Source organism: Tasmannia lanceolata, unplaced genomic scaffold (assembly GCF_043159265.1).
Source record: "Tasmannia lanceolata isolate RefF3 unplaced genomic scaffold, GAP_Taslan_0.1 ptg000016l, whole genome shotgun sequence".
NCBI classification, from domain to species: domain Eukaryota; kingdom Viridiplantae; phylum Streptophyta; class Magnoliopsida; order Canellales; family Winteraceae; genus Tasmannia; species Tasmannia lanceolata.
Genome location: NW_027518693.1, coordinates 3,496,836 through 3,515,225, shown reverse-complemented (window position 1 = coordinate 3,515,225; position 18,390 = coordinate 3,496,836). Strand labels below are relative to the sequence as shown.

Here is an 18,390-nt window from a genome sequence, read left to right as displayed (position 1 = left end):
AGCCGAAGGAATTAGAGCATGGTTGGCTGGTCCATGTACTATTCTCTATCTAATTTCAGCACTGATAGATAGATATTATGTTTCTTTTCAGAACCATAGTCATCTACATGACTATTTAAAAAAAAAACCCTATAGCCTATGTTAGGGCAAAATTGAATTGGGTCCATGAAAATAACAGCACATCGAATAAAACAAATGGTATTAATGGATTGAAGTACAAAAACTTGATAAAGAAGAGCAGTATCTGTCATGACAATTCTATTTGATTTCATTACATGGTTTCTTGAGAAGAGGAAGAGAGACAAACAGAGAAGAAAAACAAGAAAGAAAAACAATCAGATGTAGCAACAGCACAAGGGAAAGAACAAGCTCCTTTGCACGCAGTTTTTTAGCAGCCACAAACTGGATAAAAGGAGCAGATTTTTGGGTGCCTCATACTTGCCAGAGAACAAAATAACAGAGAAAGGGGACTAGCTTTAATCTTCCTCCCCTTACAATCCAAGCCTCTCCAAAGAAGATTAGCAAGAAGATGATGATGATGATGAAGTCTTGGGAGTATCTAACAACCCCAATTCGCGTTTAGCCTCATGGATCAAACAACGAATTGTGACCAAATCATGCATATCCTTGTCAGTACCAGTCATCCATTGTGCTTCCCTTACAAGCACCCTATGCATCACCACTTTGTATTTCATCCTTAAAAACCTTAACTCTGATAGTCTCTTCATACGCCATGAATCTTGCTTGCAATGCCTATGAGACCGATGCTTACTGAAATCACGATAGCTATCATAAGTTTTTCCACAGCAAATCCATCCCTTTGCTATTCCCATCTCCGTAAATTCTCCTCACCAACCATCAATCAAAGCCCACAAAACTTTATTATCAAACACATACCATTAGTCCATTATTTATTCTTTGAAACCAACTCAAACTCTTACTTCCACTCCAACTCCAACCCTCATCCCAAAAACTTTCTAATTTAGGAATTTTCATCGTCAGAATTCCCGATTTCTCAGCGACTGAGTAATAGTGAGGAAATCTTTAATCTTTATGAACTATCGTTATTTTTGGAGGAATGGTAAACTTAAGGGCGTTACAATGGTATTTTGCAAGGGCCGGGCCCCCTTCATATTATCATCCTTGTTATTGTTAATGAAAACAATAGATGTACGGCATGACCCACGGCCACATGTACAGTCATATGTCCATGAATATGACCTATTTCCTTTAGCGCCCCGCCCCCCCCCCCCCCCTCTCCCCTCGTCAGAATAATCTAGATCTTTGATCAAATCTTATGAAAAAAAAAGTCTCTTAAGATATCTTTAAGTTGTTTTTTTCTTAGGGCTGGCAATTAAACTCACGAAAATGGGGATCCACCCCGCCTCGTCCCGCACGGGCTGGAGATTCCCCGATTTAAACGGGATGGGGACGGGGATTGAAAAAATTCCCTGCGATGACGGAGCGGGGATGAGGATGGCTCCCGCCTCGTAATCCCTGTCTCTAATTTACATAGATATCCCTATATATCTTTCCCTTGAGGGACTTGTAGGAAAAATGTGTGCTAATATTAATGCTGTGTTTGGATTGCCGATGACAATTAATCATATGTAGCCGATTTACATAAATAATACCGTTGTTAATAATTTCCAGCATTGATTAAATCGTCTTTCCCGCCTGCAATTGCTTCCATATTTCCTGCATTCATTACTGTGCTTAAGCATTTTGATTTTGGCACCGAACGCAAATAATTACATTAGGAGCGACGGTACTAAATGGTAGGGCTGCAACTCGAGCCGGGTTTTACCCGACCCGCATCGACCCGACCCGAAAATAGCTTGGGTTAGGTTCAGCTTTCATGGGCTTCGGGTCGAGCCGGGTTGAGCATTCAAAAGCCCGCATGAATCTCGGGTCGAGCCGGGTTTGAAGGGGCCCGGCCCGACCCGACCCGAGTTACATAAGTTACAGTATGTACATTTTTTTCTATTGTTAGTTAAAAGTTAAAAGGGAAAACCCACGCACCCATTGTTATTGTACGTGAGTGTAATTTTTGCTTCTATGAGTTGAGTTGATTCAAGTGTTTGATTCAGCATTGTTTGATTACAGCATTGATTCAAGCGTAATGTGAGTGTAATCACATCATTGTTTGATTCAAGTGTAATTTCTACTTCTATGAGTTGAGTTGCCTTGCCAAACAAGAATTTTCCTTAAAAAATTGTGTCAACGTGAAAAAACCCAACCCGACCCGACCTGAGATTTATCATGGGTAGGGCCGGGTTTGGGAATCGTGGGTTTTCCGAAAAAAAACCCGACCCGACCTGACCCGAGATATTTCTCGGGTAGGGTTGGGTTCTCCAAAACCCGACCCGAGTTGCAGCCCTACTAAATGGCCGTCGCTATAAAGTTTAAATGAGCCGTTTATTTTCCGTCACGGGTTTTTTTATTTTAAATATGAACACACCGGCAACAATAATTGTGCTGCAGGAATTGAGGCGTCAGTTCCTGACAATCATCGCTGACAGTAAAAAAAACGACTCGGCTGGGGTCTGCTATATGTGCATGCAATCTCTTTTTCATATCAATATCTCTGGTAAGGGTACTTGCTTAACCCCATCTTACCGACCCAAGACAAAAATCATCGCTAATGGTCCAATGTTGCAGTCGAAGCCAAGGTTTTAAATTTAGACCAAAATCCGAAATTTCGGACAGGTTTCGGTCAACCCTAAAACCAAAATTGGGTAAACTCGAAATGTTATATAAGTCAAAATTTTGTTTTCCCTGAAATTTCGGTCCGAATTTTAAGGAAATTCTCCAAAAAAGTGTGGATTTTATTCTTTATTTAATATTTTTCTAAAATTTCAGCTAAAATTACCAAAATTTCGGTTTCGGTGAGGAACGAAACGCATTCCGAAATCGAAATTTGAAACCTTGGTCGAAGTGACCCAAGGAATTGCACATTTTCAGTGACGGTTTCTGATGACTATCGCCAATGGTCAGAACTGCAGTTGAAGTCACCTAGGGAATGATGACAAATTCGGTGACAATTTTTGAAATCTATCATTATAATTGTAAAATGGCGATTAAAAAAATATCGTCGCAAAAGATCATGTGTTTTAAGCAACCCGAAAGCTCATCTCTCTCTCTCTCTCTCTCTCTCTCTCTCTCTCCTTGATAACCCATCCGGTTGGCCATTTTGGTCACCCTATTCCAAGTAGAAGAAGAAGAAGAAGTAGGCGTGATTGAGACTTCCCAACAGTATGAGTAAGGAATGGGGTGGTACGCAGACATTAGTTGTTGATTTTTATCATAGGAGATTTATGGGGTTTCTTTTTGGAATAACTGTTGATTTGTTCATGGGAGATTTTCAGGGTTACCCCCACCGGCTTATTAAATGAAAAGAAAGATGATACTTTTAAGTATGAAAAGCATCATCCCTATCCTTGAGAAACACTAGATAGGGAAAATCAAATGACTCCAAATGATCCAAAAGAAATTGGGACCTACGAGCAAACCGATGGGGAAGAAACATCTCTCAAGCTCATCAAGGTCAATTTCTTGCTATCCTTCATCAATAATTCTAATGTGGAATGTCTTTGGATTCCAAAGAAATTTAATATGCCCCTTCCCAAACGGCTATAGTTAGGATGGAAGACTCCCCAATGTTCCAGGAGGTTTATCATCTTCCGATTCAACTTACTGAATCTCTGGCTCTTCCTCAACTTCTGGTGATTGCCTCCTTTAGATTATGAAATCCTAAGTTTTTCCAATAATGGATGGAGATCTAGGGTTTTAGCTAATCTGCGGTTCCTGTTCAAGGTTCCTATGAAAGAATTGGTCGACGTCAGCTCATGCATCCTTGGCTATATGGCAATTGCCCCAATTTCATCCTCAACGAGCTCAATTTCTTTTTTAATACTAACCATGGTTTTAAAATTCGACCGAAATTTCGGATTTTGTTGGGGACCGAAACCGAAATTTCCCAAATTTGATATTTCGCTAAATACCAAATTTTGGCCGAAATTTCGAGAAAATGGCATTTAAAAAAGAAGTTACAAAATTTCGGAATTTCGGTCCCAAATTTCGAAGCTTAATACCAAATTTCGGACCGGAATTTCGGATTTTGCTGAAATTTCAGATTTCGGTGGGGTCCGAAATAGGTACCGAAACCGAAATTTAAAACCTTGATACTAAGAAGGCATGAGAGGGCTACTATACTAAGAAGGGCTAAACGTAGTAAGGCGAGAGAGAGAGAGAGCGAGAGAGAGAGAGAGAGAGAGAGAGAGAGACTCTTTTTACAGATTGTGGAAGTCAAGTCCGTAAAAGGAGAGCAAATATGCAAAAAGGGGGCGAATTTACCACTCTGCGTTGTCTTAATCTTATTAGATTTGCTTTTGATTTTGACACGGTGCGACGGGGTCGGTTTCGGTGGAGGAATGCCTTCTTCAAAAAAAAAGATTTGCTTTTGATTTTTCTTACATATAGGACAAACTGGCAGGAGTGTCATACGTAATTCCAGGGGTCTCTATACAATCTCTCTAATTAAATTCTACCGAAAAGTCGGTAACGCCATCAACAACGAGATATAGATATCGGCCTTCTCTCCCTCATTCATGACCCAATTTCCGATTCTGCGATGTGGTGGAGGAGGTGCCTACAAGAAGCTTCCAGAGCTTCTCCCCCATTCACAAACCGATTAGGGTTAGGGTTAGGGTTAGGTATTTCTCGGAGATGGATTCAGAACGATTCATCTTCAGGAACAAGAAAGAGACTCGCAGCTCTGTGGGGAAATGGTGATTACGGGAGATTAGGGTTAGGAAGTTTGGATTCCCGATGGGAGCCTGCAATTTGCCCTGCATTTGATAACGACAGCCCTCGTGCTATTGCTTGTGGTGGAGCTCATACTCTCTTCCTTACAGGTAATTTTGCAGAGTTGAATTGTTCTAGCTGTGAAAATGATGTTGTTCCTGATTAGATTTTAGGGTTTTTTTATAGCTTTATTGGTTTCGTTTCTTCTTGGTTTTTGTTAATTGGGAACTTATAGAAACTTATAGACATTATTGTTAGTAATGAAGGATTTGTGTACGTTAAAACAGACATTATAATTATGATTTTTGGACACAGATTCGTGTGTCGAGTTTCAGCACGGATATGAAGTGTCTGACATGGCAACCCCGAAGAATCTAGAAATGGTAGCACACTCGTACACGTGCTATCATAATTTGCAACAGTATAAATACAATATTTATTTAATGAACTAATACATTTTAAGATTAATCAACTATAATCTAAACCAAATATAAGATAATCAAATAACAACACATTCATCAATTTAATCAATTCTCTCCTGTCGCCGGTATGCAGCGACAAATGGAGACCAGTAGGATATAACGAATATAATATTGGAATAATGAATGTAATATAGGATAAAAAAAGAGTTTATAATAAAAGAATAAATAATAATAAAAGAGGTAAACACAATCTTCAACAATAAAATAAAATGTCACACTTGACAATTGACATAGTACAAAAACGTGTCAACACGCCCACATTATGTCTGACACTTCTAGTAGTACATTTAAAAGTGTCGAAAGGTGCGGACACAGGTGTCGTGTAGGACATGGCACGCCATGCGTGTCAGCAATTAATTCAAAGTGCAAAGTACAGAGTATAAAGTAGCAAGAAGTATTTAATCAATGATGGCTTGGCGGAAACCACGCCAAAAAACTTGAGATAACTCCAATTTGTTTGAATTCTTACTAAAATAACTGTGATGAAAAACATTTTGTTCTTTTTTGCTTCTCAACACAACATGCACATAGAGGAATCCAAAATCCCTATCTTGAAGATAAACTAGCAGGAATTCTTTTGTTTCTATTTAAATAGCATTCACAACTAAGGTTTACTAAAGAGCAATGCCGCCAAATGATATTAGCAAGTGTGTTGATACTGATTCATAATTCTATCGTTACTCATTCATGGTTCAGGCTATTTCGCCACACTGGGCTGCTGATTCATACTATCAGTATGTCTTGAAAGTAGATTCATACATAGAGACTGGTGGGGATCATCTATGTGCAGAGAAGAGAACCACGAGAGATTTTTAATTGTGTGATGAGCACACATAACGCATGCACTCACGTCTAGGCCTCTAATTGAAGCTGAAAGAGAGGGAGGGGGTGAAACTATGTTTTGACAAGTTTGGCTTTTACCAAATTGTCGTATGGGACAAATTTTCTGTAACCGAAGGGGGGCCCACTGAGTTGATCACAAGATTTTGGAGCTTGGTTATTATTTCGTGGGCAGCCTTTGGTTATTTTTTAGGAAGAGTCATGTTAAGATTAATTTCAATTTAAATTGATATTGTTTTAAATTAATTGAAGTTGATTGGAGGGTTTCTATTTCAGTTTTTGTTTTTGATTCCTTTGTAGGAGTATAGGGAGAAGTTGACAACTCAAGATTGCGTGGGGTTTTGGTTTCCGATTTTGGGAAGGAAACTCACCATGCAAGTCAAGAGGAACTCTCTAGAATTCACGTGGATAGTCTATATATGTAGGGATATGGCCATTCTTTTATGATATGATTTTTTTAATGGCAGCTGATTTTATTATATAAAAGGACTGAGATGGTCGAGTACAATTAAAAAGACAACAAAAAGATGGATAAATCTACAACAAGAGAGATATATCATGGAGGGAGAGAATCAAACAAAGCCAAGACTTCTTTAGAAACTCCTTCTCTGGCTAGGCTATCCGCCACCTTGTTGGCAGAGCGACGAACATGTTGAAATTCCACAGAAAGAGAAGCCTTCCAATCAAACATTTCATTGAAGAGTCTATCGAACTGCCCGGGGCATTTCTGTGATCCATTTGGCCATCGGATAACGTTCAAGGGATCCCCTTCAACTACCATGTTTTCCACTCGATCCCACGCCAAAATTTTAAGACCTTGGTGGACAGTTTGCACCTCGTAGCATCCAGTACACTAATGAGGCCTGCAGAGGCCCACAACACCTCCCCAAACTAATTTCTAAGAACTCCGCCAATCCCGGACCGGGGTTTCCCAAGCTAGATTAATCAAAATTAAACTTGACATGACCCAATTGTGGGGGAGCCCACTCATGAACAACTTTTTGCTTATTTTATGAATAGCTGCACACTTCTCTCCAACCTGCCTAAAGGTCATAGGTTGATACAAAATTGAAGCAAGGGATAGCTTTCACCCACGAAATCGTCAATGTGATTACTTGATAAATAGGAAAGCAAATCTTTTAGAGACTACTTTAAAAACATCAGCATTCCTTTCTTTTCAAAGTGCCCAAATGGTGGTTAAGAAAGAGACATTCCATAAGATTTTTCTTCCATGGAACTAGAGACCACCCTTGAAATAGATCAATTAGCTTTTCTTGAAAAACCTAACATATATCAAATCTGTTTAGAAGTTTAGTGCATACTTCCCTTGCAACTTTAAAGTGCATAAGTGTTCCATAGTTTCTCCCGCCTCATTGCATAGAGAGCATTGATCTACAATGAGAATCTCCCTCCTTAGAAGGAAATCCACCGTTTGAATCCTTTGATGCAAAGCCACCCAAGCAAAGGTACATACCCTTGGTGGAGCCTTGATTGTCCATACTCTAGCGACCTTGGAGGACGCAGGGCATGCCACTAGGTGATGGTAAAAGATTTTCACTGTGAAATCTCCAGATGAACTCTATATCCAAACCCTTTTGTCTTCCCCATCTTGCTTAATGTAACCTTCTTCAAGCACTTTCAAAAGCCTAGCAATGGATGCAAGCTCCCTATCAAAGAAATTCCTTCTGAACTGAGGCTTCCAAATTACTCTATCTTGTCTTCTTTCCATGTAATCTTTCACAAAACCTTCCTTGTTTACTGCAAGCACATACAAGTCTATAAACATATCTTTCAAGATCCGATCATCGCACTATTTGTCTAGCCAAAAACGAATTATGTCCCCTGCATAGACTCTGAATTTAATACCTGCTTCAAACATACTTGGTTTATTCACAAATCATTTGTAAGTTTAGATTACAAGGAACTCATGTGTGATGCTTCTGTGATTCTCTTAAAGAAATCTTATCTTCTCCATTTTAGTACATCAGCAATGCTTGAATAATACTTCTTGTTGTGGAATGTTGTCATATGTTTTCTGTGTCTAGTTCAAAGTAAGAAAAAAAGTGGATGCGACGAACCCTGAGCTGCAGATTTGGTTGTTATGTTCATTTCATTTTGCGAAACTTATTTGAAATGATATTTTTTTTTTCTGTCGTCTTTTCCAAATATTTGGTTTGTATACAGTTTATTTCATGTCTTATTTATGTCAATCCTTCCTGTTTGTGAAACTTAATTCTGGCATTTGATGGACTGATGTCATTACTCTATAAATTAGTGAATAATTTTCTGTCCTGTCATTCTTTTTTAGTGTAGTTGTCTGCTTTCTTCTGGCTTTTAGTTTGTAAATTGTACCCTCTTTTGGACAGATAAGGGACGTGTCTATGCTACTGGTCTGAATGACTTTGGGCAATTAGGCATAGCATCTGAGAAAAAATATACACTTGTATGCTCATCTTTACCTTTTGATCAAATCTTTTAGTTTGGATATTGATGCTGTGCAGAATGTTTACATTTTTATCATTTTGTTGTTGTGTTCGGATCAGTAATCCAGTTTGACATGCTTTGATTATCATGAAAAATATGATTTGAAGCTGGCATTATTTACTCCAAACTAGTTCGTGCATAAACTATGTATATTTTTGGCATTATCAATCTCCAATATTTTAAAATTTTGTACTCCTGTTTTCGGTTATATTTCTTATTGCCAATCACTGTTAAGCCTTGAAATGACTCTCAATACCTTTGTATGAATATGTTTTTTCTTCATTTCAAAAATTACTTTCAAGTCTGAAGTCAAACAATTTGCCACTCACAGTAATCATTGAACGACTTTGTTGTTGTTATCGTGACGGTAATCTAGGAAAAAGTTAAAGTTTAACTGACACTTCTACCCATTGCTGCATGGATTCGGATTCGTGTCGAGGGTGGAGGGTCGTGGCGTTAGGGTTTTTTACCTTTTTATTAAGGATGATGGGCTGTGCTTTTATAAAAAAATTTAAGAAGAAAATGCAGGATTTACATTTTAAAGAGACAACGAGGTGTCGGATTCGCCGAAAAAACAGGATTCAGGTGGGGCACGGCTACGCCAAGAATCTGGGTGTGGCCCATGCGAATTCATGTCCGAAACGTGTGTCAGCATGGATTTGGCAAAGGGGGGCAAAAAATCCATGCAACAAAGCTTCTACATCATGAAATCATGGTTGCTTCTTTCATTCTTGTGGGGCATTCTTTGCCGATCGTATTAATGATAGATTGGAACACTGTTCACACTAGAAATGAATGTTTTCTTCACAGAGATGACAGATATTATTAATTTGTTTGCATCATTTTTAGATCATTCATTGAAACCGCCTACATGTTTGCAGGAGCCTATTGAAGTTTCTGGAATTCCCCAGGAAGTTATCCAAATTGCAGCTGGTTACCATCATTCCTCTGCTATAACCGGTGAGATGTTAAGGCACTGTGATGGGCTACTTCTCCTCTTCAATTTGGTTAAGCAATAATTTGACTGCATTTTCCTTCCATAACTGGCAACTGCAGACTTTAGGTGTATGATTTTGCAGACTATGGTTAGGTTTTGCTCTGGGACTTTGCTTTGCAGTTTATCCCTAAATATGATTGGACAGGAAATAATGGAGACATGCTAAAAATTTATCAAATTTATACTGAAAATATTTACAGAGACAACTAAAAGAAAATGTTTTACCAATGGACGGTTCTGTGCTCAGATGAATTGCCCAGATCACATCATTTCTACATTTAAAAAAAACAGTATCCCATAATACGCAGGGAAGTCCCACTTCTGTTCCGTCACATAATTTTCTCCATTTGAAACAAAATCCTAATAATCAGTGAAAGAATCCATTTGCTAATGTCTCAAACTCCTCATAACCATTTGACAGGACAAAAATGTAAGAGGCCTGTCAATCTTTTCACCATGAGATTCATCAGCTTACCAGTAGGAGGAATGCCCTGTGCACCATGAGATTCACCAGCATACTTTGTTATTATTATCAGTGTTGTTATTATTCATCTGCCCTCCCCAGACCATTCAATGGCGGGAGCCTCGTGAACTGGGCCGCTGTTTTTTATTATTTGATACATAAGTTGTGATTGAACCCATGATCTGAAGGTTCTAAGCCAATCACCTTCCAGTTGATTAATGGGCCCCAACGTGTCGCCAATCCTGCCAATCCATGTCGGCGATATGACCGGTACATGTTTCAGCCTTCAACTGGTATTGGTTCTATATCTTGAACCTTGGCTCTATCTCAGTCTAGCAAAATCTTGTTGGTGATACGAGAAAATGGCCTTAGTGACGAGGTTGTGTGTTGTCGTTTGCGATTCTGTTGACATTGGGTTTTGAAGAGTTCATTTTAGTTGCTGTTGGCATTGAAGATGATCTTAAGTCAGCTTATAACCTTGGATTTTCTGATATATGCCTGCGTTTTTTTTGTTGTTGTGGGGGGGTGTTGTTATGTTTCTCTCCTGGGTTGTGTACGGTAGGATTTTGAGTTCACACAGAGGTTACCTGCTGGAAAAATGCAAAGCATTAGCAAACTTCAATCTATAGTTCTCCCTTAACATTTCTAAACAAATGAATTGAGATCAAAACAATGTTTTTCTTCCTTTTTCCCCTTTTGGAGAGTTAACTTTGGTTTATTTATTGAGAAAAGCACGAATACATAACATGTAGGAGAAAAATAAGACTGCTTCAAGAGTGGGAGTGGATCCTTGTACATGGTTATTACTTGTAGTTGAAATTATATTTTCAACGACAATAAATACTTTCGTCCTAGGAAGCACGGGTACTCTCCCGGGTCTCCCGTACCCGTACCCGACACGTATGGGGTGCGGGTACATTCGGGTATGCCCTGGGTACGTCCTAGGTACGCACCTCCATAATTAAAAAAAATAAAAAGCATTTTTCCTGTACTGCGTGCGTGTCGGGTGCGTTGGGGTGCGCACCCACACGTACTCGACACATCATGCTTCTCTAATCTGGTTTGTAAACCCTTCCTGCTTGTTCTCTCTTGTTTCCTTTCCTATACTTAGTATTTACATGTAAACCATTTAAGTAAATAACGGAATACCCCCCATTTGGATTTATTAAAAATAGTTTCAAGACCCCAAATCTAAAAGGAAAAAAAGTCAACTCTCCTGTTCTAGTACAAAAATCGCAGAAAAAGGGTAGGGTCAAATTTTTAACTTTCTTAACTTCCAAACGGTGGGGTTTTTTTCAAATTTTAAAAATTCATAAAATCTATCATGTCCAAACATTATTAAATCCCAAAAGTCTGGAATAAAAAATCTCATAATTTGGTCTCTAAAAATTATTCATCTTGTCAGGCACTGGTCAACACAATGGTCAACACACTGGCGACAGACTTTTTTTCAAATGAATGAGGTATTGATGTCTCATGTTATGAAATATGGAACTTAATCACTTATGAAATGAAGAGTAATATTAGAATTTTCCATTTTGCTGATATTATTGTTATTTGATTGCTCTCCAATTATTTTTAAATTTTTTTTATAAATATATAATAAAATAATAAAATATATTATTATATTCGGCGTACCCGAACGTACCCGCACCCAGTTTTTTTGGAAAATCACGTATCCACGTACCCGTGTCGTGTCGTACCCGTACCCGTGCTTCATAGCTTTCGTCTGTTGTCTTCCTTAGAAATCCAGCATATCTACTTATATTGAACTACTGTTCTCTCAAGGTTTCATGTTTCAGTTTTGGTATACGTTTCAGTCAATATGGAAATAGAAACATGTTGGTTTCAAATGGAAATTTTTGTGGAAATCCTATAAAATTACAAAAACATAGTGAAACATATCCAAATAGTGGACATTTAAGTTGAAACTTAAGGAATTGATAGAATAATCACAAATACACAATAAAAACCATCACATGAGCAAAAAACCACCCATAACTGTTTAACAACATAAACCATCACATAAGAAAAAAACCACTCATAATGGTTTTACAACATCGAATATCTATTGACATGCATTGTCAGATCTGTCTAATAATTCAGTACATATCACATTTAACATGCAATTCATATAAATATTTATACAAAATACATACACCACATTTCACTTGCAATTCACATAAATACTTACATCACTAATACGCTTAACGGGTTTTGGTTTTGCTATGCATTTCGGTTTTAGTATCTGTTTCGGTGGGGATGAAAATGAAAACATTTCGGTCATTTCATCATTTCATGTCGGTTTCGGTGGAATTTTAAAACTATGCGATCTCTATCCACAGTCCACTTACCGTACATAACTAACATCCTTTTCCCTTTTATCCATCTCCTCATGCGGAGCATGATCATGGGAAGGATTATATTCTAGGTCTTCGTGAACACAACTCTCCTCTTCTTAACCGTGAATCTCATAGCGATGAAGTCCCCACATTAACTGTTGACTGTTGTATTTGCTGCCTAAGGTTTTTGGTCTCTTCATCCCTATCATCAATTGGAGGGTTTGTAGAACACTCATTCCTTGACTTCTTTTAGTAACCATACTCAACGCAACTCAACAAAGCCTTTCTCCCAAACTAGTTGGCGTGGGCTAAATGAATCCTTTGTCCCAAAGCCTTTGTAACCATGGTGTTGCTAATTTCACAACAGCACATCAGAACCCGAGGGTCTGATAAAGAAGGCATATGGTTGATTCTATAAAGAAACCAAAATCAATGTACCCACATGTTGTTACTTGGGCAAACGATAATCCATCTAAAGACGGGTTCTTTGATGTGTGACACTTGCTCTTACCCAGGAAGATTCTATTCTTGCAATCATTCCAAAAAGTGTAGAGGGTAGACAACAAGCTCAGTTCCCAAAGAACTTGCCAGAACGAGAACAAAGCCCAAGGATCAACTAAAACTGAAATTGATCTTTAAATGATCCACCTCATGCTTGAAAGAGAATATATTAGGGCTGCAACTCAGGTCGGGCGGGTCGGGTTTTCTTGGACCCCTACCCTACTCGAGAAATTATTTTGGGTCGGGTCGGGTTTAGTTTTATTTGAGAAAATCCTAGATTCATAAACCCGACCCTACCCAAGATAGTTTCTCGGGTTGGTTCGGGTCGGGTTTTTATTTTTTAGCTTAGGATAATTAATAATTTCAAAGATTGTAGAAAACGACAAATTTTGACGCCAAAAATCTCTAAATTTATATCATAAAGTGCAAAAATTTAAGAAAGAAACTATTATTTTTTCACATCATAGACATGATCAGCCAAATGAAAACAATTATATCAATATATTATAAAATAATTTGCCATGTTATTCAATAGATATTTAAGAAAGTCATAATACACCTATAAGAGTCGGGTCGGGTTTCGGGTTTTTTTTTTCTTTAAACCTTACCTGACCCAAGATTGGGTCGGGTTTTTCAACCTAAAACAGTACCCAACCCAAGACCCATGATTTCTAAAACCGACCCGGGTATTTTTGGGTCGGGTTGATGTGGGTCAGGTTTCAAGTTGCAGCCCTAGAATATATGCTGCACCACAACTCAAGCTAGAGGGCAATGGATAAGTTGTTCAATATTTTCCGCTGAAAAAGAACACAAAATCCATCAAATAAGAATCTGCTAAAGCTGATGTATCAAGTGCTCTACCATCCATATCTTATCAAGGCTTGAAGTCCAACAAAAAGCACTTACCTTTTGATGAGCAAGTGGGCATGCAAGGCAAGGAAGCAACAGAAGCATTAGGCTTTCTCTATACAACTTTTAAGAACTTTATTTATTATAAGTTATCTCACTTAGTGGTGTTTAGTTATTCCCTATTAACAGCTTAACATATCTTTGAACTGATTTTTTCTATTAATTGTTTATCTCTTTTTCTTCATGCACATTCATTCTTAGTACAATGCATGCTAAGGTTTGAACTGATTAATTGCTTACTTGTGCTTGTGTTTTCTGTCCTTGTTAAAGTGGTCATTTTCTTTTTCATTTTTTTTCTTACAAACGTTTGTGCGATCTTTGATAGTGGATGGAGAACTTTACATGTGGGGGAATAACTCAAGTGGGCAGCTTGGTCTTGGAAGAAGTAATATTGTCCTTACCTGCTATTAACCATGTGGTATAGAATTGCAACATTTTGTTTCCAACTGAACTATTTCTTTTGTTGGTTAATATTGTCCTTACCTGCTATTAACCATGTGGTATAGAATTGCAACATTTTGTTTCCAACTGAACTATTTCTTTTGTTGGTTAATATTGTCTGGACGATTTGAGGTAAAAAACCGTTAAAGTTGCCCACTTTTCACGTCAAATCACGTTATAAGGGGAGCGTGCACGTAATGCAGGGGGAGTGAAAATATCATCTCCATATTGTCCTTACCTGCTATTAGCCATGTGGTATAGAATTGCAACATTTTGTTTACAACTGAAATATATCTTTTGTTGGTTTCAGGTTTTGATTAATTGTTGGATTTTTAAAATGTTTTGATTTTCTATACATGTAGAAAGTATAGAACACGAAGCAGATATTGCCCTCAACCTTGTTTAAATTAATAAATTGCTTGAAAACAATAAAGTGTTCTACAGAATTCGGAAACTCTTTCTCTGATACTAGTATCACAATCGCTCTTTTATTTACTACTTGAAGGATCATATGCCATTTTTTTAATTCCCCTCAAAACTTCTATATTTTTCAATATTTAGAATCCCATCTTATTATTTACATGACTTTATTTTTTACGATCAGAGTTTCTTGTCCATCACAATCTATTTTTTCTGATACACTTGTCCTTTTATATGATTTCTCCTCTTTTCGATTCAGTTCTTTGTGTATTTTTGGTGATATTGGGAGTTGGAGCCATAGGAAACGTCTGTAAGAACTGGCAACTACTCATTTGCATTGGTACTGGTTTACAGAGGCAGAGAAGAAAATATACACCCCAAGTAGGGTCGAATGCTTGGCTGGAATCCATATGAAAATGGTAGCTTTGGGTTCAGAGCACTCGATTGCTGTCACAGGTGAGGATTTCAGAACTCTGAACCTCCCCAAGCCTTATAATGCATATTTTAATCACTATTCACGGTAATCAGTTATCCTTCAATGGTTGTGATCCAAGTCTGGGCTTCTGATCTGCGTGATTTGGTCTTTGTTTATTGTGTTACCTAGATGATGGTGATGCCTTGAGTTGGGGGGCAGGAGGCTCTGGAAGACTTGGTCATGGACATCAATCCAGCATTTTAGGATTTCTAAGAAGCTCAAGGTTGGGTTCTACTTTATAAAATATCAATATTCCTTCCCTTGTTTCTGTTTCTGGAAAATGATTTCAATTATCATCATATAAAATAAACAGCCAGACATCGTTTTTTTCGAGGATTAAAAATCTTCACAAAATAACCACCTGTGACAGTAAACAGTCTTCAAAAGGAGAACACCAAACACCGAACACTCCTCTATCAACGGATAAAACCGAGGCAATATGGTTGGATTCCGTATACAACAGTGATCCAAATGCAACAGGCCTATGTCTGGAAAAAGGTCCCACACAAGAGGAAAGAGACAGAAATCATGATAACTGTGATTTCAATTTTTTACATTTTCAAACACCTTTTGAGAAGTGAAATCCCATTTAAAAAACCTCCTACTTAATAGATAAAAATCAACTTAAAATTACTTGCACTGGTAGAACAACTTAGACAGTACGCTTCTTGCCCAAATCTGGGTGTCCAATTGCATGACTGCTGACATTGGCAAGACTTCCGAGACGACAACGAAGAAAAAATATAGAAACCCATGAACTTTCTGTAGTTTGTGATGATTTATGAGAACCTTGGTTGAGGATGAATTATCAGATCTAGTGTTCAAATGGTGTTGCGATACTATGCTGTAAACAAGATCTTGGAAAAGTAATTCGCTACCCACAATTGAGTTCTGTGAGATAAGAGGCTAAAGAATAAATTACAAGAACTGAGCCTTATTAGTCAATTAATTAGCGCAAAGTAGAAACTATAAAATACGAAGGAAAGACTGGTCAGCCCTTTATTTCTTCTGACAAGGGGCATGAAGGGATGTTTGCAAAAAGGAAGTCATATATGGATTGCAAGTCACTTTTTGGATTGAAAGTCTCCAATGTCCCAGTTTGTGAGAAGTCAGGGAGCCCTAATTGGATTTCAACAAAATACTGAGTATTGACTAGTGAGTAGTGACCATTCTCGTTAAGATAAGGGATCACTATCCGAATTATATATGCTGATATTATCGTCCTTATAAGTCTTTGGCCATTACATAATTGAAGAGGTATATGTGTACGGTAGAGGTTGCTTATTCCATCAAGGGGGACCTACTTGGAACAGTGTTTAAAAACACGGATGTGGTGCGGAACGTGGCCAAAGAACAGTGTTTAAAACGTAGTTGACTCGGCGCTGTCAATGTGGATGCGGTGGAGTTTTAAAACTATGCTTGGAACCATGGCATTAATCTGCTTAAGGAGACTAGAAATCTTTAGGTGAAGCTTATCAACACTCCCATGGAACCAAATCACCACAGAAAGGCTGATTAGAGGGGACTCTCTCTATTACATTGGTTATTCAATGATTAGTGGGCAAATTGAGAGATCTGATGATCACTGGATCAGATTTGGCACATTTAGTGGGTGTAGTCGGCCAGTTAAAATAGTTAAAATCTTCCCCATGGACATAGGCACTGCCGAACCACGTTTCCATGTCTCCTCCCCTTATGTTGATTGCCATTAGATATGTCAATGTTACTCTAGAGGGTGGATCACTATACCATATGTTCAATCAGCACATCAGTTAGCAGACTTCACAAAAACAATGACACGATCCCAACATGATTTTCTTATTCACAAATTAATGCTTCAAGACCCAGTGCATCAGTTTGAGGGGGATTGTGAAACATTGGCGACTTATATACAAAATTAATGGTCCACGGCAAGTTATATACCATATCATAAGCTGTATATAAGTTGTATGGATGAGACTTTGTAATCACACGTACATACAATAGTTTATTTTTATATAATTGGATAGGACTAGACTTCAATACATAAGGGCATACTTGTAATATGTTTGAAGTGAAGAGATAATTCTTGAAGGGGATAAAAGATTGAAATTTCATAATCGACTTGGTCCTTGTCTTATAATATTTATATAATTGGATAGGACTATACCTCAATACATAAGGGCATACTTGTAATATAGTTTAAGTGAAGTTTGAATAAGGAGAAGAGATAATTCTTGAGGGGGATTAAAGATTGAAATTTCATAATCGACTTGGTTATCGCTACCTCTTCCTATTGATGATAGCCCGTAAGAAGATGTAGATAAAAAGATGCAACCTGTGAATCATTTATATGGATATTCTTTTGTTCTTGTCATCGTTATTTTATTTACACCGTTGCATAAAACTTTGTTTTTGAATATATAAGAATTATTTTGTTAATAGAAACCTTGTTTTCTTATTATACTGAATGATTCATGAACGGTTTGTTTATGCAGTGAATACACGCCAAGGCTTATCAAGAACATTGAAGGGGTGAAGGTATTTTTGTGTTTCATTCTCTTGCCACTTTGATGATATTACCACAAAAGATTGTATCCATCTATAACTGGCCCATCAGTGACTGTCCAATGTCGATTCATTTTTTTATGGAATTGTAGGTTAGGAAGATTGCTGCAGGGTTGTTGCAATCAGCCTGCATTGATGGTAATTCAAATCCATTTCTTATTTCCCATAATTTCTTTGTGGCATGATTTTATGGCTATATTCATAAGCTTGCTTTCTTGAATTTCTCTGACACTTGTGTAGAACAAGGCTCTGTTTTTGCATTTGGGGAAAGAACGATAGATAAATTGGTACGTGCAGCAATACATCTTTTAATAGGGATAATCAAATTTATTTATTATTATTATTTTTTTGAAATAGCTCAAATTTATTCTTCTATTGATTTTTTTTCTTTTTGGTTTAGCTGATCAGTGCATTCTCGATGTGAAATTTTTTTAGGGCTTTGGAGAAGCAAACAATGCAACGTCACCAGCCATTGTCAGTGAACTCCCCTTTTCTCAAGAAGTTGCATGTGGTGGTTACCATACATGTGTTATAACAAGTAGTTTCTTAACTCAAAATAACTGGCACATGTTTCCTTTTCTTTTACAAGTACTTATATATCTCAAAAGAATTGACACACACACACACACACACACACACGGCCCATGCTATGAACAGGTGTAAAACAATAGGCCCCACCCTAA

At 37.7% G+C, this 18,390-nt stretch overlaps 1 protein-coding gene across 2 annotated transcripts in view; it reads left to right on the top strand.

Annotated features, from left to right (window-relative positions):
* The first annotated feature begins 4,560 nt into the window (after positions 1-4,560).
* The window catches only part of RUG1 (Regulator of chromosome condensation (RCC1) family protein), a 31,353-nt gene continuing 17,523 nt past the window's right edge, over positions 4,561-18,390 (top strand). Inside the window, exons 1-10 of one of the 2 annotated variants that reach the window (XM_077357026.1) lie at positions 4,561-4,916; positions 8,495-8,571; positions 9,494-9,572; positions 14,150-14,209; positions 15,040-15,141; positions 15,290-15,383; positions 17,638-17,680; positions 17,800-17,845; positions 17,948-17,994; positions 18,143-18,245. In XM_077357026.1, coding sequence (XP_077213141.1) covers positions 4,634-4,916; positions 8,495-8,571; positions 9,494-9,572; positions 14,150-14,209; positions 15,040-15,141; positions 15,290-15,383; positions 17,638-17,680; positions 17,800-17,845; positions 17,948-17,994; positions 18,143-18,245 — 934 coding nt within the window. In that variant the 5' untranslated portion in view covers positions 4,561-4,633. The remainder of the gene's footprint in view (positions 4,917-8,494; positions 8,572-9,493; positions 9,573-14,149; positions 14,210-15,039; positions 15,142-15,289; positions 15,384-17,637; positions 17,681-17,799; positions 17,846-17,947; positions 17,995-18,142; positions 18,246-18,390) is intronic. The other variant, XM_077357025.1, reaches the window with a different exon arrangement.